General features: G+C 54.5%; 7 protein-coding genes across 7 annotated transcripts; 2 read left to right on the forward strand and 5 right to left on the reverse strand.

Moving 5' to 3' along the window:
* Positions 1-6,572: 6,572 nt before the first annotated feature.
* Positions 6,573-7,709, reverse strand: VTN31DRAFT_6185 (uncharacterized protein; the record flags this gene model as incomplete). Its single annotated transcript, XM_069406767.1, has 3 exons — positions 6,573-7,366; positions 7,423-7,619; positions 7,687-7,709. 3 exons carry the CDS (start codon positions 7,707-7,709, stop codon positions 6,573-6,575), a joined length of 1,014 nt encoding a protein of 337 aa, XP_069259267.1.
* Positions 7,710-8,607: 898 nt separating this feature from the next.
* Positions 8,608-9,712, reverse strand: VTN31DRAFT_6186 (uncharacterized protein; the record flags this gene model as incomplete). Its single annotated transcript, XM_069406768.1, has 4 exons — positions 8,608-8,837; positions 8,894-9,054; positions 9,114-9,371; positions 9,453-9,712. 4 exons carry the CDS (start codon positions 9,710-9,712, stop codon positions 8,608-8,610), a joined length of 909 nt encoding a protein of 302 aa, XP_069259268.1.
* A 1,281-nt stretch (positions 9,713-10,993) lies between these two features.
* On the reverse strand, positions 10,994-11,590 carry VTN31DRAFT_6187 (uncharacterized protein; the record flags this gene model as incomplete). The annotated part of the gene is made up of 1 exon (XM_069406769.1): positions 10,994-11,590. The coding sequence occupies one exon, from the start codon at positions 11,588-11,590 to the stop codon at positions 10,994-10,996; it is 597 nt and encodes a 198-aa protein (XP_069259269.1).
* Positions 11,591-12,897: 1,307 nt separating this feature from the next.
* Positions 12,898-13,738, forward strand: VTN31DRAFT_6188 (uncharacterized protein; the record flags this gene model as incomplete). Its single annotated transcript, XM_069406770.1, has 4 exons — positions 12,898-13,095; positions 13,179-13,386; positions 13,471-13,658; positions 13,721-13,738. The coding sequence occupies 4 exons, from the start codon at positions 12,898-12,900 to the stop codon at positions 13,736-13,738; spliced, it is 612 nt and encodes a 203-aa protein (XP_069259270.1).
* A 1,400-nt stretch (positions 13,739-15,138) lies between these two features.
* VTN31DRAFT_6189 (uncharacterized protein) lies at positions 15,139-15,472 on the reverse strand (the record flags this gene model as incomplete). The annotated part of the gene is made up of 2 exons (XM_069406771.1): positions 15,139-15,152; positions 15,280-15,472. The coding sequence occupies 2 exons, from the start codon at positions 15,470-15,472 to the stop codon at positions 15,139-15,141; spliced, it is 207 nt and encodes a 68-aa protein (XP_069259271.1).
* Positions 15,473-17,881: 2,409 nt separating this feature from the next.
* VTN31DRAFT_6190 (uncharacterized protein) lies at positions 17,882-19,588 on the reverse strand (the record flags this gene model as incomplete). The annotated part of the gene is made up of 1 exon (XM_069406773.1): positions 17,882-19,588. The coding sequence occupies one exon, from the start codon at positions 19,586-19,588 to the stop codon at positions 17,882-17,884; it is 1,707 nt and encodes a 568-aa protein (XP_069259272.1).
* Positions 19,589-21,215: 1,627 nt separating this feature from the next.
* Positions 21,216-25,512, forward strand: VTN31DRAFT_6191 (uncharacterized protein; the record flags this gene model as incomplete). Its single annotated transcript, XM_069406774.1, has 5 exons — positions 21,216-21,312; positions 21,380-23,922; positions 23,983-24,342; positions 24,418-25,418; positions 25,473-25,512. The coding sequence occupies 5 exons, from the start codon at positions 21,216-21,218 to the stop codon at positions 25,510-25,512; spliced, it is 4,041 nt and encodes a 1,346-aa protein (XP_069259273.1).
* Between the last annotated feature and the right edge of the window lie 587 nt (positions 25,513-26,099).

Consider the following 26,099-nt stretch of genomic DNA (forward strand, 5'->3'; position numbering starts at 1 on the left):
AGCGATGTCGGCATCGAGCTTCTCGCGCAGCTTGACCTCCCGGTCATAAACAACCTTGAGCGCCTCGTACTTGGCGTTGAGCTCCTCCTCCTTTCGACGCGCGGCGGCTCTCTCTTTGGCAACGTCATGTGTCACATTGATGATATCATTCTGGATGCGATCGAACTTGCCGCGCAGGCTCTGCCGAGCCCGCATGCTGTCCTCGAGTCGCGCCTGGAGTTGGCTGATGCTGGCACGTAGTTCCTTGTTCTCCTGTTCCATGGCCATCGCCCTCTTCTTCCAGTGATCGTGCGCCTCGCGGTACTCGTCGAGCTTGCCTTCGAGCTGGATATTCTTCTCGGACAGCTCAGTCAACGTAAGCTCCCACGATCGATGCTGCTTCTCCAGGACTTCGGATTTCATCTGGATCTTCTCGAACTCGGGAATCTTCTCCTCCCGCAAGTGGCGGAGATTGGCTTCGGCCGCCTCGGCAGCTTTGCGGTAGCGTTCAGCTTCATCTTCCGCGTACCGGAGCATCTTCTGGACCTCCGACAAGGCCTCCTGGGCATCGCGGCGGCCTTTCATTTCTTGTTCCATCCGCTCATCAGCCACACGGAGCATGCTCTTGAGTCCATCCACTTGCATTTTCAAGCTGTCCGCACCGATTTCCTCCGCCTCGGTGAGTTTCTTGTTGCTGAAATGGGAGGTGATCACTTCCTGGAGAAGGGCGCGAACATCAGGCTCCTCCTTGTTCGGCTTCGCGGCAAGGGCCTTCAACTCCGCAATGCTCTCCTGAATCGCGGCCAGATGGTTTGATGCTACGGCCTCTTGCTGGCGGGACAGTTGCGTCGTGAGAACCTCCGTAACCGCGTTCTTGATCTTCTCCAGCTTCTTGTCCTTCTTGCTGAAGGGCGAGATGGGACGGTGGACGGGAGCTTCGTCATCCTCGTCATCTGCGTCGCTATTCTCTGCGTCAACAGAGACACTCCGCCGGCGTCGCCGTGACCCAATGGACACGATGGAATGTTGAATGACGCTGAGCGCTTCTTCTAGAGGCGCCAGGCGGTCTTCCAACGCCTGCGCGAGCAAGTCGTTGACATGGCGGTCGAAGAATCTGCTTCGGTGATACAGCTTCTCTTCTTCCCCAGATGAGATCATGTCGTCCCAGTCGCTAATGCGATTATCCATGCTGACCAACTGACGGATAGGGGAATGTCCCGATGCGAAATCACGTTGAGCCCGGGAATCGCCGTCGGGCCCAGCGACGGGCATCCCGTTAACCAGTCGGTCGGCCCCTCCTCTTGGGCTCGGGCTCATCTCTTCACTGCGAAGAACAGGCAGAAGCTGTGGCTGACCGGTCGACACGGCCATGGGGGTCTCTGCAGGCGGAGGTGGCGGCGGCGTACTGATTCTTTCGACGCCGACGTTATTGTCATCACGATTAAGCGCCTCCATAACAGCATCGATCTCTGCCACGTCTGGCGAGTCAGACTCGACCGGCTCGGCCCGACGCGGGAGACGTTCCTCCACGAATCGGCCTTCATCCCTGGAGTCCTTGGATTCCTTGACCGATGCGATGGGTGAGAGCTCAACCTCGGGTGGCATCTTGGGAGAACCCGGAGGACTCGCGGGCGCATTCCGCGACCCGAAGAAGCCGGTCTTCTGCTGTTTCTCAGGGGCAGGTTTCTCTGACTCAGATTTCGCGGGCTCAGTCTTCGCTTGAGCTGGTGTGGAGGTTTGAGATGAGGGGATGAATTCCGCAACGGACGCCCGGAACGAAAAGGGACGAGTGAATGCAGAAAAAATCGACTTCTTGCGTGCGGGTTTGGGAGGCTCCTCGGCGGCTTTGGCTGCAGACTCAGCAGTGTCCTTATTGTCAGACACCGCGGCCGAGTCATCGGGCGACGCGGCGGGCGCTGTCTCCTCGAGCTTAGGTAGTTCGGGAAGAGGCTTCTCCTCTGAGGGCTTAGTCTCCGGCTGCGGCACCTCTCTGCTGACGGTCTCCTGTTCATGGGTTGCAGTGACCTCCTCCTTGGGCGCCCCCGCCGGCGTCGAAACATCCTTGCCCTCCACGGTGTCGTCCACAAAAGGACGCTTGGCATCCGACGACGACGTGTCCGCAGTGCGCTGAACCTCTTCCGGTGCTTCGTTTTCCTTGCCTTCGAACGGTTTAGTGGATTTGCTGGGACCCGATGCCTGACCCTGGGCAGCCTCTCCAAGTGGCGGCGGGGTCGCAAACTCAGCTTCTTTGTCGCCGTCATCTGCACCACGGCGGACACGCTTTTGTCGTGACTGTTCAGACGTCTTATTTGATTCGCTCTTCTCGGTCGCGTTCCGCTCGCGGTCATCGGGACGCACGATTGGAATGGCCTTGGACTCTTTCGGCGGCTTGGTGATCTGGGACAAGTCGACATCGCCAAATATGCTGCTCTTTAGGTGGCTGGGGCCATTTGATGTACTCGTGGAGGTTAGGCCGCGGCTAGGATCAAACGTGGGAGCGTCAACGTTGAAGGACGCCGCGGAGAAGGTGAAGTCCTTGGGAGCAAACGCGCCGCTGTTCGGGGTGAAGGCAGGAGCCGCAACATTGAATCCATGAGATGTTCCGGCGCTGAAAGTTGCACCAACGGACGAGAACCCGGCCGAATTGTCGAAGCGGCCCGGCTGAAACGAGTTGCCCTGGAAGGTGAACGTGTTTGAGCCGAATGAGGAGGAAGGATTGAATTCCTTTGCTTCCACATTCAGCCCAGACGCTGAGGGCTTGGACTTGTGTCCTCGGGCAAAAGACCCCACGTCCTGGTCGCCCGCGTGCCATGGATGTTGACTCATATCGGGCACAGCTTCGCGAGGAGAACCCGCAAGACTGGGGTTCGTATCGATCTCATCCTGATCATCGGCTTGCTGATTGCCGAAAAAGCCGTGGTGTCCATTAGCGGTGGTGCCATGGAATTGGGAGTGGAGAGTCGAAGGCCGCATCTCGTCGGTCGTAACGGCCCAACGAGACCTGCGCAGATCGGCTGTCGGCTCGTTGACAGGCTCGAACTGATATTCGGGCTGCGAGTAACTATCCAAGCCTTTCTGCAGAGTGTCGCTGATGTTGTGGCTATGGCCACGTGGTCTGGGCTGTACAAGCTCGACATTGGATGTTTGGAAGTGTTCCGCGTCAGGCTGGGCCTCTTCCAAAATCAAGGTGTCGGCCTGCGATGCTCGACTGTGCTGGCTGTCTTGAGGAACGTGGTGAGCGGTGCCACGGCCGGAGTCGCGGCCGGAGTCTTGACCCTGGAAGTCATTGGCCATATTTTGATACTGATTCGAGTCCTCGCCATTGATGGGCGACACGGGCGACAGGAGCGTGTTGTAATTCAGGATGTTACCCGGACCAGCCGAGGATATACCGCCCTGTCGCGCGTTGAGCAAGCTCTGGGGTGTGAAAGTCCCAGCAGCGGGAGGCGTTGGTTGGAATGGGTAGGACAGCCCCGCGACAAGATTGCCATCGACGCCGAAGACCGGGCCCTGGGCGCCAAATTGTGGCGCCGGGGAGGTGAGGGACCCGGGATTTGTGCTGGGGTTCGATGACTGATTGAGATGTGGTGAGAAGGCATGAGGATTGAGAAGTGGGTTGCTGGCCGCAGAGGATGTCGGGACCGGCGGCGACGTGATCAGACCCGGATAGCCGGCAAAATGCGTCATCGCCGCGAGGGATGCGGGCGACACGGTCGCGGGGGGCTCGTCCTCAACGACTGAAACGCCCAATGCCCGCAGTTTTTCCTCCCGCAATGCCTTTACATACTCTTCCCATTCTTCCAGGTCCGGGAACCGGATCTCAAAATGGCCGGCTTGTTTCTCCTGTTCGGCCTCGATCGGATCCGGATAGGGCTTTCGACTGATGCCTCCTTCCTGGTGGTACGGGAACTCATCCTCCGAGACATAGACGTCGAAGCCATCGACGTTGTAGCCCTCGTCCCTCCATTTCTGCAACCGCTCTTCGACGTCGGCCGGTGTCAACAGACGATAGCCGGATTCCTCGGAGCCTCTCTTGTCATCGGCTGGAACACAGATATAGCATGCTTTGCCACGCCAGACAAGCTTTTTCCTCGTCCGCTCGGCTGATGATGTCCCGGCGGCCGTGTTTGGTGTCTTGCTTGGCTTAGGGGCGATTGATTCCGGGGCATCGAGAGCTCCATCCGTTGGTGGAGGTGGAGGAAGTGGCTTCTCGGTGGGAGGCACAGGGGCCGCGCCGGATCCCTCTTCCGTCGGCGAAGTCAAATCGCCTTTGATTTCGGTCATGTTGCCTTGCTGCGAATCGCTGCCGTTGGCGAGACCCCAGATGTGCTCCTGTTTGAGTGTGACGGTGCTCTCGAGATGCCTATGTAGTGACCGTTGGGGCTGGGCGGATGGCTTGTCCAGCCGCTGTCTTCGGGCCAGAACGCTGTGTATGGTAGGGGTCTTCAGAGGGTCGTCGTCGTCCGGCTGCTCGTCGCTCAACCCTAGCCAGCCGTCGGAGGGGTCGTCTGCAAAGTAATTACGCGCGGTGAAGAATGACGGCGTTTCACTGCTGTCGTCGTCACTGAGCCAGTTGCTCCGTTCGGTTCTTAGTTGGCCTGATAGGTATTGATTGATCCAATCCTCCGTGAATTGTCGGATAGACTGGCCACCAGAGCGACCCAGAAACTCGGGGCCCTGTAATTGCCGTCGGAGCTGGCTAGAGGCGGAAGCCGCTCGCAGGGAACTGCGACCCCTGTACTGTGACGAGGGCGAGCCGTCTGACGAGACGGCGTCGAGACTGGAGTGCCGGCTTAGAGTCCACGAAGGCCGCCGCGGGCTGGGCGTCGCATACGGCGAGCCCCAGACGGCGGTGAAATAGGCGCTATTGGCTCGGCGAGTGTCGGACGACGATGATAGGGTATCCCAGGATCCGGGGTATTTGGGGAGTTCGGGGAGAGACTCCTGGGCCGGGGACGGTGCGCGAGACGACCGCGGGCCAGGAGACTCGATGGCCAGAGCACTGGACGCGGCCGACGAGGTTGCCCGGGAGCGGCGCGGCACGGGTGATGAAGACTCGTGTCGCTGGCTGGAAATTGGGAGCTCGGAGGTCTGGATCAGCGGCGACTGCGCCGGAGAAGGGGCAGTGGCGGACAGGGTTGGACCTGGAAACCAAGGATCATGCCCCGACGTTAGCATCGACGTACTCCTGACCGACTATCCTCGTGCATGGACCCAGACTGCACGGGTCCAGGGAGCGTCTGAATCCTCGATGACCGAACCACTGAACGAGGCCGTGGGAAAATCGAGAAAGAAAAAAGTGCACGCGCGGAACTCAAGCAATCCAACGGACAAAACACACCTTCCGTGTCGTCTCTTGCAGCAAGCGCCTGCTCGCTGCGCCGGCTATCGCGAGGAATGGTGACGCATCGAAGCCGCGGCAGTACTGAGTTCGACGATGGAGCCGGGTCAGGCCGTTTTCGGGCTCGAACCGGCGGGGGCTCTCGCAGGGAGGCTTGTTTTCCGTCGTCACTCGATCAACGTGGACGGGCTCGGATCGTCGGGCAGCCCGATCTCCACACGGATTCGTGAGGATATTGCGTGCGAGATGGGTTTTGTTGTCGCGTACGAAGTCAATGGGGACCGATTCAGGGGGTTGCACCAGGCCAGGAAAACGGAAAAAAAACAACAAATTAACTAGGCTCAAAAGAATTGAAAAAACCGTCAATAGGCCGGACAGAATATCATGGCGCACACAGCGACGATCTGGACCTCTCAGCGACGAGCGAGACGCGGGAGAGAGCGACAACGTTGATGTCCAAGGAGACACGGGGAAAAGGGACGGGCAAAAAAAAAAGATTGGCACGTCACGGGATGGTATATAGTATTGCTCGTACAGACACAGGAAAAAACGATCCATGCGAGGCGGATTGATTTAACTTGTTTGGAGCAAAGCTTCTGCAGCTCATCGTTTCTACTGGATGGCTTCATGGTCTGGGGCTGAACTAGCGCGACTTGGGTTCTTCGCTGGCATCGTTCAACTTGTGCAGACTTGAAAGCGTGAGATGAATCACATATAACCTCCATATATGCATACTATTTCAGTCCAGAACACTTTGATTCAGCCACTCCCTGTTGAGTGTAGATGATGAACACGCCATGCAAACAAAGTCCATTCTCACCCGATCAGCCTGTCCTGTTCTCAGAGAAGAAACGGTTGATGTTTTCCGTCTTCACGGATTAGCCTGTTTGGGCCTGAGGCCACAACGCCAAGCTGGCCAACTGTGGTTCAGGGGTTACAGCCAATCAAGAAGAGCAAGCGGCCCATGGAGTCTGGAAAATCAATTCTCCGCACTAAACTCTCGTTCGCTCTTCCATGGTTCACTGTCATGTTCAAATCCAGGCTGACTCGTATGAGTCGTATCCTCGGCTTCAACGCTCAGAACCTTCTATTCAATTGCGAGTTTGGTGAAGAAAGCGACTGTTGAGAATGCAGCACCTTTTTGCTGATTTTTGAGGCTACTTATTCGTACGATCGGAATAGGTATTACGTACTTCTCTATCAGGTACTGGAAATCACGCTAAATAGTACGGAGTACAAGAACTCTAGAAAATCATTTCATACCAAGTGCATGGGCTTCTTCTTCCACAATGTTTGGAATCAAATCCAGCAGCCCAGATCTCGTCGGGGTCCAACCAAAAAGCTTCTTTGCCCGGATTCCCGTGCCGCGCGAGTTGCCGCCCACCAATGCCGATAGCAAGGGGTGATACTCGTTTGCCTCGTCAAAGCTCAAGGTATCGACCTCCGCGGTAGGAATGTAGCCCTTCTCATGTGCCGCCTGTGCGACCGCCCGCTGAACATCGCCCCAGTAGAACGGGCCATTGTCAGCGAAATAGTATGCGTCCTTGCCCCAGGTCGCATTGCCACCCCCGGCGACAGCGGCCTCGCCCAGGGCAAGAAACAGCTCCGACAGATCCTGCACGTGGACCCAGTGCCAGATGTTGCGGCCCTCACCGAGAACCATGCCCTTCTTTCGCTTGAGCGTCGCCTGGACAAAAATGGGGATCTGCTTTGACGCGGGATTGAGCCCACGGCCCGGTCCATTGATGCAAGGCGGGGCGACGACGGCGGACTTGACCGCGGGATTGCCCTCGCCGGCAGCGAGAATAATCTTGTCGACGTTCCGATGGAGGGCGTCGTCCGGCAGGGAGGTGACCTGATGCACGTTGTCCCAGTCATCATAGACATCGTCGCGCTCAACGCCCACAGTCTTCTCGCGGAGATCCTTGAAGATCAGGCTGCCGGTGCCCGACGTGTGGATAATCCATACGGGACGGTCCGCGGTGTGCGCCCGCGCGCCTTTGACAATCGCCTGCGCCGATGGAACATGGTCACAGTCGGCAAAGTCTATAAAAACCTCGTTAGCAATGGTGTTCACGGCCTCGGTCCCGCCCAGAACATACGGTAGATGATATCCGCCTTCTTGGATTCTTCTTCAAGCACGTCCAACGAGCCGTACACGACAGAAATGTTGGGGAATTTGGCAGTCAATTGCTTCGCTTTCTCTTCCGTGCGCACCAACGTCGTGTACTGCCACTCCGGATGCTTGTTGTACAGGACGTAAAGCGCATCACCGCCAATGTAGCCGGTAGCACCGGTCCTAAACACTGTCAGAATTGCAGCCGACAAGGCAGATAATCCACAGATCAACCAAGGGCGCTCCTTACCCAAACACCTTGGGAGAAGCCATTTCAACGGATGATATTTTCTCTTTGCGAATCCAGTCTTGCGAGTCAAGATGCAAGCTGTGAAGGACTGATCTGCCAGCTTGTTTCATCGGTGCATCTTACTCCCTTTTATAACCATTGCAGTCTCCAAACTCCAATCACCCATTGCTAAGTAGTAATCATGCATGTCGTGAGTTCAATGTAAGACATGATTTCTAATCCAAAACCCATCGCTTGGAGTGTCCATTCGCGTTGTTTACATGACAATCTACGCCAGTTTGGCTGATGGAGGGAAGGATCTCTGATCCCGTTGGTTCACTTACCTTTCTGGTTGAAGTTAGGGCTACGTTCCTCCCGCCATTTTGCTGGAAGATGAGCTTACCAGGGACAAGGATTTGTAATCAAGTTTGTATGTAATCAAGTGCCGAACTAGGTAAATTACTTGCCTAAGGCATTAAAGCTAGTACATAAACGTACTAGCCTCATGCGGAGGCTAGCCATATCGGGCTAGCGTGCTATCTATCCACGAGTCCGCGTCTCCACGATCATCCCATTACGGCTATACTTTCGGGACGTAGGGGGCAGAGTTCCGAGGGAAGACATCAGTTCATTGATAATAACTGATCAGAGGGCACTCTAAAAGCCTCAGATGGAATCAAATTAGTGATATATCTACATACTCGTATGGACGGAGTACACGGGATCATGGCTCCGGCATATACTCGTACGATCTACGCACATGTAGACACCGCAGGCGCCATTACACACGCACATTCAAGGGCAAGCCAAGTTGTATTCTAATCAAGAGCCGAAACAGAATGCCTATAATCCGATATATCAATGGCACAGATCAATGATTACAGAAGACAGATACAATGTCAAATCAGACATGTATGTAAACCCGAAAGGAAGTTCACGAGTTTAGCACTTAGCATCGAACTTGATCTTCCGGCTGTCAGTGAACATGCCCCAGTGAGTCTCATCCTTGGCCTCGCCGTTGTCGCCGACACTCGGCGGCTTCCACGACTCATCGAAGGCCTCAAAGTAGAAGACATCGACGCCCCATTTCAGCATACTGCAGACGGCCTCCTTGTAAAACTTCTCCGCATTCTTCGTGCCGGCTTTGGCCGCGCCATAGTCCGAGCCACCATCTACAGCAGTCAGCAATGGCACAATTCAACGAAAAAAAAAAAAGCAAGGATCATACCCGTCGGCCATCCGGTTTCACCGTTGGCGAATTGGATGTTCTTGGCATTGTCTCCAGCAATATCCTGGATGTGCTGGAGAGCCTTGCCAATGTCATCAAAGTACACCTTGGTAGCGTTCTGCATCGAGGCACCCTGCCAGTAGGCAAAGGCATTGGCGAGGCTAGAGACCGAATTTAGCGTACTGCCCAGGTCACCCGGACGGAACTGAGAGTCACCCACATGTAGTCCACGCCACCCTTGATAACTGGGTCCGCAGTGCCATCGGCAAACTTATTCCAGCTGTCGGCGGTACCAACGCGAACCTTGGGGAACATCTTCTTCACTCGGTTGATCCGGTCGAGAAGCTCCTCGCCCGTGAAATTGCCACGGTACAGAGTCTCGGAACCAACGGTAATCGCATGAACCACGTCCTCATTTCCAGGAACGTTGGCCTTCAGGGCATTGGTGTCCTTCTCGAAGGATTCCTCAAGATCGGGCCTACAACACACAAGACTCGCTGATCAGCGTCCCAGTTCCACGGACATTTTCCCCCGCCGTCCCAGTTCGCGAACAACGCACCAGACACCCAGAACAACCTTGAATCCCTTCGACTTGGCAGCTGGAATAATGTTCTTCGCAGTGTTGCAGTCGCTGGCCGAGTAGGTACGAACCAGCTTCGAGATACCCTTCAAGGTGTCAAAGTCCTTTTCAAAGTCGGCCGTGGACTTGCAGCTACCATCGGGATTCTTGACTCCGAGAGCAAACCCCAGAGTGCCCTCGGCGGCGACCGCCGCCGGCGCCGCCGCCAAAAGGAGCGGTAGGAGAGTCGACACACGCATCGCGCGAAGGAATGGAGGGTAATGAACGGCGGGTGGACGCAGTCAGGCCACGATGTCGAAGTGGGAACACACAACAAACAACAAAAGGAGTGTGATAGTTTCTGAAAGGATCGAAAGGAGTGGGATTGGCAACGAGAGACACGTCGAAACGTCTGTTTAGGATCTCAGAGACAGAATCAAGGAGTGCAGACGACGTTATGAAACAGCATTGTTTTGTACAGCGGGATTACATAATCCACGGAGATTGAATTTAGAAACCTGGAGGGAGTGGAGCAATCCTGACACAGGTACCTGGACGAGTGGACGCCCGTAGTCTGACGATGGTTAACCAGTTATGGAAGTTCCAAACTTAGTGAGTGCCGCGTGTAATTTTGTAACTTAATCGCTACTACTCGTACTTGCCGAGCCAGTCATCAGCGCCAGCATCGGATAACCTACAGCTACAGGTACAAGTTCCTTACGGGCAGTCGTATTTGAAAATACTTGACATTTTTTCAAGATGCGGGTCGATGAGTACGGAGTAGTTAAATTTGGAATTTCCATAACTGGTTAACCATCGTCAAATGACGGAAGACCATCGCCGGGTGTCCGGGCTTCAATTATTGGGCCGAGGATTTCATATCCGGTTAGCTTCCACCCCGATTGGGGAATGTGGCTGCGTCTGCGCCACAGGGAGAGGCTCAATTTTGGACTGGAATGAGCGAGGAACGATGGCCGATTCATTAAGTTAATAGTTATCCGCACGAGCACAGTGCGCAGTCTGGAACGCTGCAGGGGAAGACGATGAGCTCTACCTAGGATTCCGGAATGCTGCTTCTTTATTAAGTACATCCCCTATCGAATCAACAATGAGTCCCGAGTTAACCATGCTCTCCAGTGCCGAGTACGAGAAGTCAAGTCTATAAAACATAAACACAAACAAGCAGTCAGTGATCAATCCACATAAACGCCTCTAGGAGGCCACCGAATTCACTCTTTGCCTGGTTCCAAGTTCTGCTCAATCTGCCGCTTGACATCAGCCGGCATGACGCGCTTCCCAGTCCTGTCAAAGAATCCGGAACTGATCTGAGCCCACTTGTTCCGCTCAAACTCATCGTGCAATTTGTGGAGAAGGAGAATTTCCGAGTACGTGAGACCGCCGCCGGTCTCTGGAGGTCCGTGCATGGCGCCCGGAGGGTGCGTGGGCTCCGAGCCGCCGGGGCGGTTGGGGAGGACGTGCCGGATAGTGGGCAGCTCGGTCGCTTGCTTCTGTGGCTTCACACAATCAGCCCAGGTTCTTATTCACTGCTGGCGGGATCTTGGCAAGCCTACCTGATCAACTCTCATGGGTCCGACTCCCCGGTTAACTCCGTCATCCTTTTGATCCCCCATCCTTGCAGCGCGGTTGCTCATCGACCGCTGGCTACCTATGGATGGCTGGGGGTGGACGCCACCTGGCTTGGGCCCGGCAAGGATGTGGCGATTGTCACCGAGAGCAGAAAGATCAGGAGTGTTGCGCGGCATGGCGTCGTCAAGACCCTCTGTGGTCGTCTGTGTGTCCTTGCTCGCGAGGATGTTCTGAGGAGGTGGGGTGGTTCTGGCTGCCACCTGGAGTGTTCTGCTGGAGTCAGGAGTAGGAGGGCAAGACGGGAAGGGGGTCAGGTCGGAGTGAATTGAAGATGGCGTGGATGCCTGTTCGACATCCACACCCAAACGAGCCAATAACGCGGCGAGTCGGTGCACTTCCTCTTCTTGAGAAACACTCCTAGCTGCCATGGCCCCCAGCGCATGGTATTGGCCGAGCAGGCTGTTGATGTACTGCGTCGTCTCCTTTCCGCAGCCATTTCTCAGTTCGCCTTCGTCAACTTGCTCTGACGTGTGCCTCTCAGTTAGCGTCATCGTCGTGCAGTTCTTGGCAGCAATCTCTATCAAGGCTTACCATCCAGAAACCCTGAGGCTTTGCGGATCGGCACACGTTTTTCGAGCCGTTTTCTCTGAATCATTGTTATATTACCGGCACCGTGCACTATGCTTCCTCCTTCAGGGTCTTACCGGCGCTTTGCTCACGGGTGATTCCACATCCAAGTTCAAGAGGTTTGCAAACAATGAGCGCTTCCTGGGAAACATTGCCATGCTTCCGTTCTTGGAACAAACCCTACCGCCCAAATTTCCAGTGCTCAATGGCTTGGTCCTGGTCAGCTGTTGCAGGAAGGATTCATGTGAGAAGCCAAATGCGAATTTCGCATCCCACAACAGAAGTATATGAACCGTTACGCGATGGATGCTCGCTGATTAATTGACTTTTTGCCGGATCAGTCTGTTCTGACTGCTGGGTGACTGCACGAGACAGACTGTCGTGCTTTCATCCTCTGCTGGACTTTATGGAGCCCCTGATTTCCTTCCTAGTACACATTCGCTAACCACCTAGTCTCCAGTGAGATTGGCGTTCAGAATCGTGCACACCGCGAACACCCAAGTCATCATGGCCGATACTGCTCCCGATGGTCTTTTCATTACTGGGCTTACTCCTTGCCGGGACCGCTTTGTTCCATGTTAGTGGATGATTCTGAGGAGGCTAAAACATAGTCAACACCACTGTCAGGGAGCCCACAGCTCATCCCGGTTGAGGCGAACGCATCACCCAGGACTCTGTGAACAGCTTAACCCTGAATATTCATACTGAAAATGACAGAACCCTTTGGCTTTCACATTTGAATTTATCCCGAGAGCTTTGCTGGCCGTACTACTTACCCAAGGAGCTGTCACCCCTACCGCAGGCCAGCTTGGAATCACCCGGAACATGCCACAGGTGAGCCTGGCACTCGTAGAATCTATCCATCTGTGGACTGGTGGTCCCTGCTCAGCTACTGTAGCATCGTTACGCGGTTTTTTCGGTTCAAGCTGGGTATGTATGGTGGCTACGATTCCAGTGGTTGTTTTGTGGGATGAAAATTTTTCAGAGTGCGAGAGTGTGAGAGTGAGAGATTTCACTTGAGGAAGGTAGGTCACTTGTATGAGCTCGTAGGTGAAGGTAAACAGGAACAGCAGGGTCTGCTTAGTCATCACAACTCGACAAGCTGGCCAACTTGCGATAGTTTACAGCATGTAGACCAACACATCTCATTAATCAAGAACCGCAACCAGCGGTCCCTAACCAAAACCAGGTCCATCAATTGCTGAAGACCTGTTAAGAGGGTTTACCCACCATGCGGCTGTTTCTATCTGCCATCCTGGTCACCGTACTGGGATGGATCGGGGCCGTCACTGCACACAACATCCAGCTGCGCGCAAACACCGAAGAATGCTTTTTCGAGGTGCTACACCGAGATGATAAGATGACGGTGACGTTCCAAGTGGCAGATCGGGAATTTGGGGGGAGCGGGAATCTGGAGATTGACTTTTTTGTGAGTTTTTTCTATTTTGTCTTTCTACAAAACAACGAACTGTCGAAAACACCCTGGGGGAAACTAACAAACGGGATGTGTAGGTCCTGGATCCCTCAAATAACCGCCAGTACTCGCGACAGGCGGTGTCGTCGGACGACTACTCGTTCACCGCGCCCCGCGATGGCAGGTATACGTACTGCTTTAGTAATAAAGGCTGGACGTCGAACTCGAAGGAGGTGTCGTTCAACGTGCATGGGATTGTGTACGTGCCGGAGTCGGAGTATCAGCGTGATCCGTTGGAAGTAGAGGGTCAGTATTAGGATTTTCCTCCCTGCTGCTGCTGGGGACGGCTGGGTGTTCAATGTTGACAATGGTGTTTTGGGGATCATATAGTCCGCCGTCTCTCCGAATCCCTCGCCCAGGTCAAAGACGAGCAGCAGTACATCATCGTTCGCGAACGGGTCCATCGGAACACGGCCGAGAGCACCAATTCCAGAGTCAAGTGGTGGAGTATCTTCCAGCTGGGCGTGGTTTTTGGAACGGGGATGTTCCAGGTGTGGTGGCTGAAGCGGTTCTTCGAAGTACGTTGATACGTCTCTCCCCGTTCTTTCTCGTTGCGGGAACCGTGCTGATGGTTTTGTAGGTCAAGCGTGTGGTCTAGATAGATTGGGTATTTCATCTGTTTGTTTTGTTGATTAATGGCTCACTTTGTGTTGATGAATTAGTACGGAGTACACAATGGTATTATGGTTGCAATGAGGCCAGTGTTTCGTCTTCGGGGTAATTGTACCTGGATGCTAGGATGTATATTCCTGCACAATAACGCCTCAAAACTCGCGATAGTTGTATGTTGGCTGACAATGCATAGGGAGCATAGTTGACTGTCAAGACTTCCAGTTCAAGCAGTGAGTCTTACAGCTGCATGGGCCACGAATGCTGCAGAGGATTATATGGTGGTGAGGTGACCTTTAAGTCAAACTCTACAGATGCAAGCATTCAAAACACCGCAGTACTCTGAGCTGGAGAGTCTACGTATTGTTGCAACCGACGTGAGAGGTACCATGCATGTCATTGGACACTTCAGGCTCTACCCAGACACAACACAGGAAAGCAGCCCAAGGCGGAAGCTTGTCAACATACATGGCATCTCAAAAAGAAAAAAAAAAAAAAAAAAGAAACCTTCAATCCGAAAAAGGAGCGACCACCCACAACCGAACCACCTCCATAATTCCGAATTAGCTGGTCGTTCGAATGGCGTTGACAGAACCCGGGTCCATCCAGCGGCAGGACCCTTGGTTGGGAGTCGAGTCAAAAATCAAACAAAAAGCATTTGAAGGAAATCCGTCAACGAAGGGCCTTGAATCCAGGCCACGGATTTAGTGCTATCTCGAAGTTAGTCACTATATCCCGTGTATTGTTCCGGCTGAAGACGAGGCCACTCACGCTGCAGGAGGTGCAGGAGCAGGAGTTGCAGCTTCCAGAGCAGCAGTTGCACTCGCACGGATTCATTTTGAAGAGGTTGGGATTGTACGGGAGTACTGGCGAGGTTTCTTTTGGGCGGGAAAGGGAAGGGGCCGTGGATATGTGGAAGAAGATCGCTTGGGATGATGTTGATGGACGGAAGGAAAGCAGGCAAGCGGGGGGTTGAGGCCCCTATTTATGCCTTTTGGTCCCGCGACCTTTCGCTACATGCATACATACATGCGAGGCTGCAAACTGTCCGAGGCAGCGGCCTGTGCTCGTTGGAAGAAAAGGTGTCTGATTGGTGATGGGTGATCGGAGGATTCCGCTTCAGCAGCGACAACGGCGATCCGAGCGGCAAGTGCGGTTGAGCGGCGTCGGGTGGGGGAAAGTTGGTGTGTGGTTCCTTTTGGACTCGGTCGGATGGCTTTTGACGGCCATTTACTACACTAGTTAGGGCACAGGCTCTGTCGTGTGAACATTGGTTGCCGTCCATGATAGGTAGATAGTAGGTCTGGTGGAGGTGAGGGACTTTAGCCCTAAAAATCTTGTGGCCCCAAAATAATGGACTGCGCAAAAGTCTCTCATGTAGACTCGTACTCAGGATGAGTTGCCTACGCGAACCATCTGTCAGTAACTTATACAGAGCGTGATGATGTCCAAAAGAGTCATCACCAGCAGGCCGAGATTGTATCAGTGCGTTGCAATAGAAAGTGGGATGAGATTTTTGTCTCGACCTACCCTGAGCAACTCTAGAAATGCCGACTCGGAAGTGCACTGATTGCGTCGGCAATCCAACTGAACCACTCAGGCTGCAGCGTATGCCGCGTATCGAGGCCTTTATTTTCCTTTTTTTTTCCGCATTGCCGGAGAAGAAAATTAGCGTCAAAGGTAACGGCATCGGACAGGGTTGGCCATGCGTGGCCTCACCCATTGTTAGGCGAATCAACTTGGAGCAAGAGGAGCGGGGGTCATGAACAACACGTAACGAAAAGGAATCTGATTTTTTTGCTCCACCCGAGAAAAGCGAGCAAAAATTGTCATTTGCATTTTCCCTGGGATTCCACGTCGCTCCTTCGTCGTTGCCGCAGTCAGTCGTGACTCAACCTCAATCTAGCGAGGGATGCCCGCAAATCCAGGCATCATTCAGGAGACAGAGAACTGACATCATGTCTCCTTCGTAGAGAAGGTCCGACGGGCCTCTGGGAATGGTGTTAACCTCGGCTGTGATCTATTCGCTGGCGTCGACAGGCCGGATTCGGAGCCAGCAGCAGACAAAAGGCCATGAAGAAGAAATTGATACTACCAGCAGAGTATCCTTCGAGGGAGGATTCAGGCGATATATATGTGTTTTCTGCCCTGTCCTAAGGATGAGCATCTCTCTTGCGTGCAGAGGGATGGGATCAAGTCGCGGGGACCTTGGTGGTTAGCAGTCGCTCTTCCTGCCAGCAACCCCTGGCTGCAGGCGTGTTCAACAACAGTCTGCAATATTCTCAGCATTGGCCTTGTATTGATCCAGCATCTGGCATAGAGCGATAAAACAGCGGTGAATACGTGCACTTTGCACGCACCGGACCGGACACTTTCTGCCCTATCGCTGCCTGATGTGCAGTGTGGACGCGACTCGAAAATACATCGAGCTGCACTCCCAGAGCAACAACCATTATGCCTATCATTGCGCGCGATACCATCATCCCTGAATCTACTGCAGTCAGTTGTGCCGGGCTCAAAAACGTTCAGAAAAGTCGTACTGACCATGCCACCACGTAGCTACAATTGGTTGAGTCACAGCGACGGGCTAAACAAGTCACTGCTATGGAGATGCAGCCTTTGCGGCTTTGATACGCATCCTTCAAGCGTGAGGAGGCTGCTCGACTGATATGGACGCCCCTTGAGGACAGCCGACGCCAGTTTCGCCAGAAGACGGCAATCTTTCGAGATCCTTGACTTTTTAACCCGACTGATGATTTCGACTGGAATCGAGGCATTGCTTGACGCCTGTTGCCTGCAAAGCTCGATTGAAGATGACTTGGGGGGGAACCAGCGAATACGATGCTTCATATCACGTAAGTGCAGCAGTGCCTGCTGCCTCAAACCTCACAGGATTGCCATTAGCCACCAACCCTCGGGCGTTATTGCATCACATCTCTTCATCAACGATGCACACCTAGCTGCAGGGGCAGCTATCAAGCCCTTCCAGGGCATACAGTATCACGTGGACAGAAAACCCTCACTTGCGTCCATGCTGTGTCGATAACAATGAGTTTCCAGCTAACGAGCAATGCAACTCTTGAGATGATGAGTAGGCGTCCTCACGTCCAAGTGGCTTCAGAGCCATTCAAGGATGTCATCTGGTGGTGATTGTGAGTTGCATGTGGTCGTAAGGGGAGCCAGACAGACACCACTGTTCAGTGTACCAACCCTACCAACTGTTTGCTTGGTGGTGCAATTCCATCAAAGGTTGGCGTCACACCTCCACAGAAAGCATGCTGCCGCCTCATTGCAGGAGCAATTCCAAGATCATTGCGAGAAGAATGACGCCGGGCAAGTCGGCCATACTAACCTCGATTCTTTGAGAGAGGTCATGCCGTTGTCGGTCGTGGATCCATGACGGTAAAGAGCCGCCAAGGTTGCCCAGGTAGGTACATCACAAATCCCTCGAACGATTATTGCTCTACTCCGTACGAAGGTTCAAGATTGATGTGCCCTATATCACCGAGTTGATTCGTGATATCATAAAAAAAAATAATAATCATTTCTAGGATCGGCTTATCTCCGTGACTTGGGACCTCGGCTGTGCAGATTCAATAGCTTGGGTTACTTATACTGGACGAGCTCTGAGAGAAATGTCAGCCACGTGCCAAATCGAATTGATCCGAGCTATTCTGGTTCTCCTCCTATTTATCCCAGTGGCATGCAAGATAACGATCTACACCTCTTTTAAAGGCCAAATCCTAAATCGGCTTGGATTTACCAGTACAATTGTCCATTCTCAGACTGTCCTCAGGGTGCCGGGTAATGCTACCCGGGACGCTTCTCAACTTTTCTCAGAGCTATGAAGGCGAAGCTAAAGGCAAAACATGACGCCAACCCAAACCGCAATAGGAAATCTCAGTTGGTCAAAGCTCCTGTTGTTTTTTTTTTTTTTTTTTTTTTTTCCGTTTCTTCAGATCTATCGCAAGCCAGACTCGACTATGGTACACAAGCCCATGATGACAGGTGAACAAGACATTATGATGGATCCGAAATCCCAACCGTTCTCACAACGCCATGGTATGCTGCATGCATCAAATACATCCCTTTCCCTTCTATTTCCAGTTCAGTATACTCCGTACAACCAAGTTCAGAGGATGATATTCTTTTCCGTTTCGTATAATGCTCGCAAGACCTTGAGCGTCTCGATGGCACTGGAAGTCCGACTCACTCGACTGGGAATCTCGACGATGGCCAGCCGCAGTAGTGCCAGCCCGAGATGGCCATAGAACGTAATGATGCGGTCCGCGGAATGGCGGAGCATCGACGCGAGTAGATTGAAATGCGTGTCCTGCAGTTCATCCGGGGGGATGGACAGGACCTTATGCATGCATTTCCAAAAATGCCAATTGGGGAATGGGTTGCGTCGAGTCGTCTTGCCAAAGTTCCGGAGGGTCACGGCCGCAAAGCCGGCACCAAGCCCCGTCATGCGCTCGACGTGTTCTCGCTCCGAGATGAACGGGCCGCCCGGCTCGGTGCGCCACCAGCCCAAGGCGGCTTTGCCTTTGTCGGTCTTTTCGCTGCCGTAGAAGCCCCAGAGAGCCGGGCAGACGACCCGGTACTTCGCCCAGAAGATGTCCGAATATGGATGTCCGTGGAAGCAGTTCTCTTCGAGCGAAAAGATCTGGGCAACCACGACTCCGAGCGGTTCCGCATACTTGGGGTTGATGCTCGCCTCGGAAATCAGCTGGGCGACCACCTTCTTGGCTAGGATGTTGAGCAGGTACACAAACACCGCCGGCACGGTGGCTTGCTGCTCGCTGAGGTTGGCGAGAGCGGGAGGTAGCCGGGTAAAGAACTGTCGGGCGTCGGCGGGAATTGGAATCTGCTTCGCATTGCGCAGAATATCTTTGATTTCGTTCACCTGCTGACGGTTCGCCGCCGTCCCTTGCCCTTCCCGAAGCTGCCCGATGCATTTGACGATGGTTCGCCGGTAGTCACCCACCTTCGCCTTCAGCTCGGGGTTTTTCTTGCCCTCGTCCTGGATGTATTGGCGTAACTTTTTCAGCGTCTTGTGTAGCTCCAGATAGCGATTGTGCTCCTCCACGTCTTCTGCACTGCGACGGCCCGCGCCGAGGCTCTCGAGACGCGCCTTCTCTTCCTCCTCTGCCTTCTGTTGGGCTTGTCGCTTGCGCTCGGCCTCGAGCGCCTGCTCTCGTTCCTTGCGCGCCTTCTCTTGTTCAGCCGCAATCCTGGCCCGCTCGGCTTCTTTCCGACGTTTCTCTTCCTCCCGCGCTCGCTGCTCGGCAAGCCGGCGCTCCTCCTCCTGCCGTTTGCGCTCCGCTTCTTCGCGCTCCCGCCGCTCCCGCGCAATGCGCTCGAGCTCCTCTCGGCGTTTCCTCTCCTCCTCCTCCCGGCGGCGGCGCTCTTCTTCTACTTGTCGCAAGTGCTCCTGAAGAACCCGTTCCGCTTCCCGGCGATGGTCGTCGTACGAGGCGTAGGCTTCGTCGATCGCCGCGTAGTACACGGCGCGATGTCGGCGATCCAGCTCATCGTGGTGGTCCGAGCTTGATTGCTGGTGATACTCGTGCACCTTCTTCAGATCCTCGTGGTGCAGTCGGATCTGTTGTAGATCCCGAGCCAGATCGTTGATGAGCTGTCTGGACGGACTGTCCAGCAGCCCATCGGTGCTATACCTGGCCATGCAGGATCGGTCTGCCAACCTCCGCGCTCCGCTAAGACTCGGCTGCGACAATGGCGATGGTCGGCCACGGGGGCTTGCACTGGCACACCTTTTGGCGACCGGAAGCGCGTTCTGGTCCATCTGGCCTGGCGCGGCCCGTCGATGCGGGCCCATTGATTGGCTGGCCGGTGCATCGTTCCATTGCTTTGTCATTGGACTTCTGACCAACCATTTTCGGTTTAGGCAGCGGTGACCATCGTCACGTGCAGCACGTGACCCGCATTGCCTTGCATTTCTGAAACCACGCCGGAACGGAGCCATGTGCTAGCCTGCCAGGATGCATGAAAAACACGGGGAAGTCTGTAAGTTATTATTGCCAGCTCGATTCCATGAGCGACAGAGCGACGCGATGCCAGTCGGCCATCCGCCCGAGCTCGATTTCCGCTCTTCGACCAGTTTCTTCAGACTTTGACCACATAATTATTATTTACGCCAAGCCCGGTTTGACTCGGACGGATGGCCGCCCTCAACCAAGGGTCATGGCCAGCTCTCACATCACGTCGACGACATCGCTGGATTGAAGGCATCAGTTCGGCCAGCCTTTGTCATGCTCCCCCAGGACTTACAGCGTTGTTCTTCTTCTCAAGCTGCCTTTGATCGGCTCGTGAACTCCGTATACAGTACAGTACCTCGTAGTTATTTGCAGGGCGGTCGGGGGTCTTTGAGCCGAGCTAATCCCATCTGGGACATGGGAGAGACGTTTCTCCTAATTTGCTTGAGACACCCCCATCCGCTTTGGTTGTACTTGTGCATCACCGCCTGTCAGTTCATCGTCAGGACGAGTACGAGTATTCGAAGCCCGGACCCTTGCCGGTGATTGTAGTGCCAGACACGAACTGTCCTCGCAGCTCCTGATCCAGAATGAACAGCCTGTATAAATGTAAGTAAGTAGATGTAGATTAAACGATTACTAACCCGCACAAGCTGCTGTTCAATCCGTTGGCTCCAAAGAACCCCGCCGGGCTTAGTAGTAGTTTCTGACCAAGTGTCGACTGTCGTTGAGTGCGAAGAAGGTTCCTCATTCTCTTGTCGCCTCGTCTCAACCAACTCCTCCACTAACTAACCTAACTCCCATCTTTTTTTTTTTTATCTTCCCGCTCCTGTACTCTCTTCCCCTTCCCCCTCCGCACTCCTTCTGCTCCTTCCCGGGATCGCTCCTTCTTCAAAACGAACGAATCGCAAGCTCGCTCTCTCTCTCTCTCCTGGGTTCCGTGCCAGCCCAATCTGGCAGGACCCTTCCGCCGCACCTTCTGCCTTCAATCATACCCTCCACGGACACCCCCCTCCCCCTGATTGGTGTCGTTGAATCGTCCTTCTCTCTTCCCGCACGTGACGGTCCTTCCCGAGGTCGACAAATCCCATCGCTTTCCTGCCGAAAGACACTGATCCAGACGGAAAGAACGCGGGGAGCTGCCTCTTTCCTTGTGCATCCTCAACCCCGGGGCCATCGTTTGCCGGCTTTTGATTGCCGTTGATTTCTCTTCTTCCATCCACGACTGCTGCTCTTTGGTCAATCGCAGAGTTGGATTATCCTTTGTAAGTCACCATTTCAGCATTCCTCGAGAAACATATCGACACTAACCCCCCCGGCATCGGTGACTAGACAACCCCCTCTCACTCTTCACTCCGGGCTGTGATCGCAGCCTCCGATTAGTTTTGGGCACCGCCTCGTCTTGATCCTCATTTCTCTCCAGCCCCAGCGTTGGAGACTCGATCTTACCCGTAATACATCGACTCGGCCATGGATCAGCAGGGGCAGTCTACCGTGCCGGGGGCCTCCGGCCGACGGTTCCACATCGCTCACAGGCGCAGTCCATCCGAATGGACCCCATTGTTAGGTGCGTCGACCTCTTTTGCCCGCCGGTCATTATCGACTGCCAGTGCTAACAGGAAGGGGCTGTCCAGTGGAACAACTGGCCCAGCAGCAGCAGTTTGTCCCATATGTGAACATGGGTCCAGTTCAATCGCAGCAACCTCTCGGTCAAATGCAGTCCATCGCTCCCACAATCCAGGGACAAACATCGGTGGCTGGGTTATCCCCCCAGGTCAATGCTTTTCAGTTCCCCCAGTTGTTGCTGCAACAGCAACAGCAGCAACAGCAATTGGGCGTCCAGTTGAATCCCACTTCGGCGCATCGTCGAAATCAATCCGCCCTTCCCGGGGTCAATATCGGTCCTCCTCCCGCTCCGTCCGCGGGCGCTGCAGGGTTTTCGCTGGGTGACATGCAGCAACAAGGAACCCAGAACCGGGAGAATGGCCCTCCGGGTCGCCGGAGCGGTCCCCCGGGCGGTGGTCACCAACGCCGTCACTCGCTGGCTCTTCCCGAAGCCAAGAAGGCGGCAGAGCTGGCTCAGCAAAAACGAGCTGCTTCCGGGTTTCAGTTCCCGGCTCCTTCCTCGACCGGTGGGGGCACTTCTAGCACCCCTGCGGAAAGCACTTCCTCAACGACAACGGAGGAGAAACCGAAAACTCCGCAAGGCGTCGGTCTCCGTGTCGGGAACCTTCGCGGGGCTGCCCATGGCCGAAGTCAATCCATGGCGGTCGGTCGCGGAGCAAGTGGCTTCCAATTTCCTGCGCCCGACAGTACCCAGTCCGATACTTCCCGGCGGGGTCATGGACGCACTCCGTCTCGGAATTTCGATGCCAACTGGCGCCAGCCGAACAATACTCAGGATCAGTCCAAGGCGAATCAAGGTGCTTTCAACCAGCAGCCGCAGCCCACGGCCGGCTTTCAGCCGGGCCACCAAGTCCGTTCGTCCATCAGCACCATCGGGTCGTTCCAATACCCCGGCCAGCCGCAGTTGATTCAACTGCCTCAGGGACAGGTCGTCATGGCTCCTCAGCTTCTGGGCAATCAGCAACTGAATGCCCTTCAGCTCGCGCAACTGCAGGCTATCCAGCAGAATGGGCAACTCAATGGACAAATTGCTCTGCAAGCGGGTCAGCAGGTTGCTCAGCAGTTGACTCCGCAGCAGCAGCAACAGCAGCAACAGCAGCAGCAGCGGAAAACTCTCTTCACTCCGTATCTTCCGCAGGCCAACCTGCCGGCACTGTTGGCTAACGGCCAGTTGGTCGCCGGGGTTCTGCGCGTCAACCGGAAAAATCGTTCTGATGCGTACGTAACTAGCCCGGAGCTGGATGCGGACATCTTCATCTGCGGTAGCAAAGATCGCAACCGTGCTCTCGAGGGTGACTACGTGGCTGTCGAACTGTTGGATGTCGATGAGGTGTGGGCTCAGAAACGCGAAAAGGAGGAGAAAAAGAAGCGCAAGGATATGTCGGATGCCCGCATCCTCGACAAGCTCACTCGCTCTGACTCCGGCGCCAATAATGATGCGCAGCAGATTGGTCCCGATGGCAGCATTCGCCGTCGGGGGAGCCTGCGCCAACGGCCCACGCAGAAGAAGAATGACGACGTGGAAGTGGAAGGCCAGAGCCTTCTGCTGGTGGAAGAAGATGAGATCAGTGATGAGCAGAAACCACTGTATGCCGGCCATGTTGTGGCTGTCATTGAAAGAATTCCTGGCCAGATGTTCTCCGGTACTCTTGGTCTGCTGCGCCCCAGCAGTCAAGCGACAAAGGAAAAGCAGGAGGCTGAACGTGCTGCTCGAGATGGTGGCTTGCCCCGTCCGCCTGAGCGTCAGCAGCAGCAGGAGAGGCCCAAGATCGTGTGGTTCAAGCCCACGGATAAGCGCGTACCATTGATCGCGATTCCAACCGAGCAGGCTCCCCGGGATTTCGTCGAGAAGCATCAAGACTATGCCAACCGCATCTTCGTTGCCTGCATCAAGAGATGGCCAATCACGTCTCTGCATCCCTTTGGCACTCTGATCGAGCAACTCGGAGAGATGGGTGACGTAAATGTGGAAACCGATGCGATCCTCCGAGACAACAACTTTGCCGCCGATGAATTCTCCGAAGCCGTTTTGAAGAATGTTGGTTGGGAGGACTGGACCATCGCCAGTGAAGATGAAGCGTCGCTCGCCCAGCGACGAGACTTCCGCGATGAGAAGGCCTTCACCATCGATTTTACCGGCACCAAGGAGCTGGGCAATGCCATCCATATCAAGAGACTCGATGACGGAAAAGTCGAGCTCGGTGTTCATGTGCCCGACGTGGCTCATTTCGTCAAGGTGAACTCTCTTGTGGATCGAGAAGCGAAGAAGCGCGGCAGCTCGGTCTACTTGGTGAACCGCGTTGTGAGAATGTTGCCTCCCCGGCTGTCCGCAGAGCTGTGCGCGCTGCTTCCCGACGAGGATCGCTTGACCGTCAGCGTCGTGTTCCGTGTGGACCCCTCCACTGGTGCCGTGGACGACGACGTGTGGATTGGCAAGGGTATCGTCAAGAGCACGGGAAGCATCAGCTTCGATGATTTGAACGCCGCCATCGGTGGTAAGGATGATCTTTCCTCCACGGCCGCCTCCGCCGAGGATATTCGTTTGCTTGAGGTAAGCTGGATCATGCCACATTTTGATCCGTGTCGAGTAGGCTAATCTCATCTTCTGCAGGCAATCACTGCAAAGTTTAGGGAGGCGCGATTTGGGAATCGTACCACTCAGATTCCTTCCCTGCGACTTCTGTACCTCCTGGATGACGATAACCTGCCGGTCCAGCGGAACATCTTTGACTCCTCGCCCGCCCATGAGCTGGTGGAGGAGCTCAATCACAAGACGAATTTCTTCGTCGCTAAGAAGCTGCTTGCAGCGATGCCTCAAAAGGCCTTTTTGCGACGCCAGGCTCCACCGAACCCACGTCGGTTCCATGCTTTCATCGAGAGAGTGAATAGGCTCGGGTATAACATTGACCCGACCAGCAGCGGAAGCTTGCAGTCCAGCCTGTTCAAAGTTGAGGATGCGCATCTCCGTCAGGTAAGTATTTTTTTTTTTTTTCCCTCAACCGGGCGTCGAATCTGCCATCGGGACATTGTGACTAACCATGAGCAGGGCATGGAGACGATTTTGATCAAGGCCATGCAGCGCGCGAAGTACTACGTCGCGGGCAGTGTGAGTGAGGATCAGCGACAACATTACGCGCTGAATCTGCCCCTATATGCTCATTTCACGGGTCCAACCCGTCGATATGCGGACATCATCGTTCACCGCCAACTGGACGCGATCTTGTCCGATAAGGTCGCCGATTTTACCGACGATGTCGAGGCGCTGGCGAAGCTCGCGGATCAATGCAATAACAAGACCGACTCCGCGCACAACGCTCAGGAGCAAAGCGTGCATATTGAGGCTTGCCGTGTTATGGACAAGAAGCGAACCGAGATCGGTGGAGACCTCATCAGTGAGGGCGTGGTCCTCTGTGTCTATGAGTCAGCGTTTGATGTCTTGATCCCAGAGTACGGTTTTGAAAAGCGGGTGCATTGCGATCAACTGCCACTGAAGAAAGCGGAATTCCGAAAGGACGAACGCGTGCTGGAGCTCTACTGGGAGAAAGGGATTCCGTCGTCGGCCTATATCCCCGAGGATGAGCGCCCCAAGGCTATCAACGCGCGCGCCGCACAGCTGGCTGCCCAGGAGGCTGAAGCTCAGCGTGCCAGGGAGAGGGAGGAGGCTCAGCGGAAGCAAACGGAGACCGGGACCATGTCGACGGATGACGTTGATGCCCTCTTCGATGACGATGACGACGTGTCGGAGACGACTGAGATGGTAGCCGGCGTGTCATTGAACTCGTCTGCCGATCGGCCGACCCAGAGCATGCCTCCTTCTCCTACCCGGAATGAGCAGATTGAACGTGAAGAGCATTCTCCTCATCGGACACGGTCCGATCCTAAGCTCGCTACGAATGTGAGCGAGACTCCCGAGGCGAAATTGACCGACAAGGACAAGTATCTGAAGCTGTTCAAGCTGCGCGAGGAAGATGGGGAATACATTCAGGACGTGACCGAAATGACTCGTGTGCCCATCATTCTGAAGACCGATCTGACCAAGAGTCCACCGTACGTTCTTCTCTTGTACCTTGAAATGTGTTTCGATGCTAACCGTTGATTCAGATGCTTGGCTATCCGGTCGGTCAACCCTTATGCTCTGTGAAGTTGTTCACGGGGCGTCTGTATGTCGATTACAACGAAATTCACAATGTGCATCGATACCAAAGCTGGCTGAGAAATGCCAGTTCATCCTTAACGGCGTGGCTACTCCCCTATCATCTATACGTTACCGAGATTTGCTTTTCCGGTGCTCGACCCTCTAATCGATTGGTCTTCTCTCTATGGCAGATACTGTGAGATTAGTCCTAATTCCCCTGCAATACTTTTTTTGGTCCAATGGTTTTGCATATTGTTTTTTCTGGGTTGAGAGATACCTTTTTTTTCTCTTGGGAGGGAAGTTGTTCAACGAACTTGCTTGACCCTGGCTATTCCTGCACTTTTCCTTGTGTCCTTTTGGGCTGGGGAAGAAGATACGGGGCTGCGAGCTCACGTTTCTGCGTAATGTTTGGACATGCGGATGAATATGGGATGTCTGCCATTGGTTTGGAACCATTCCGATGGAGGGGCGAGACTGAGGCTGGTCTGAGATTTGGAGAGCATCAATATGTTTTACGAGCCGGTGGAAAGAGGTCAAATTGTTGTTCAAATGTCATTATCATTGCATTTTGAGGCTTTACATCAGTACTTCAT

This window comes from Thermomyces dupontii, assembly GCF_041956625.1.
Source record: "Thermomyces dupontii strain NRRL 2155 unplaced genomic scaffold VTN31scaffold_6, whole genome shotgun sequence".
Lineage (NCBI taxonomy): Eukaryota > Fungi > Ascomycota > Eurotiomycetes > Eurotiales > Trichocomaceae > Thermomyces > Thermomyces dupontii.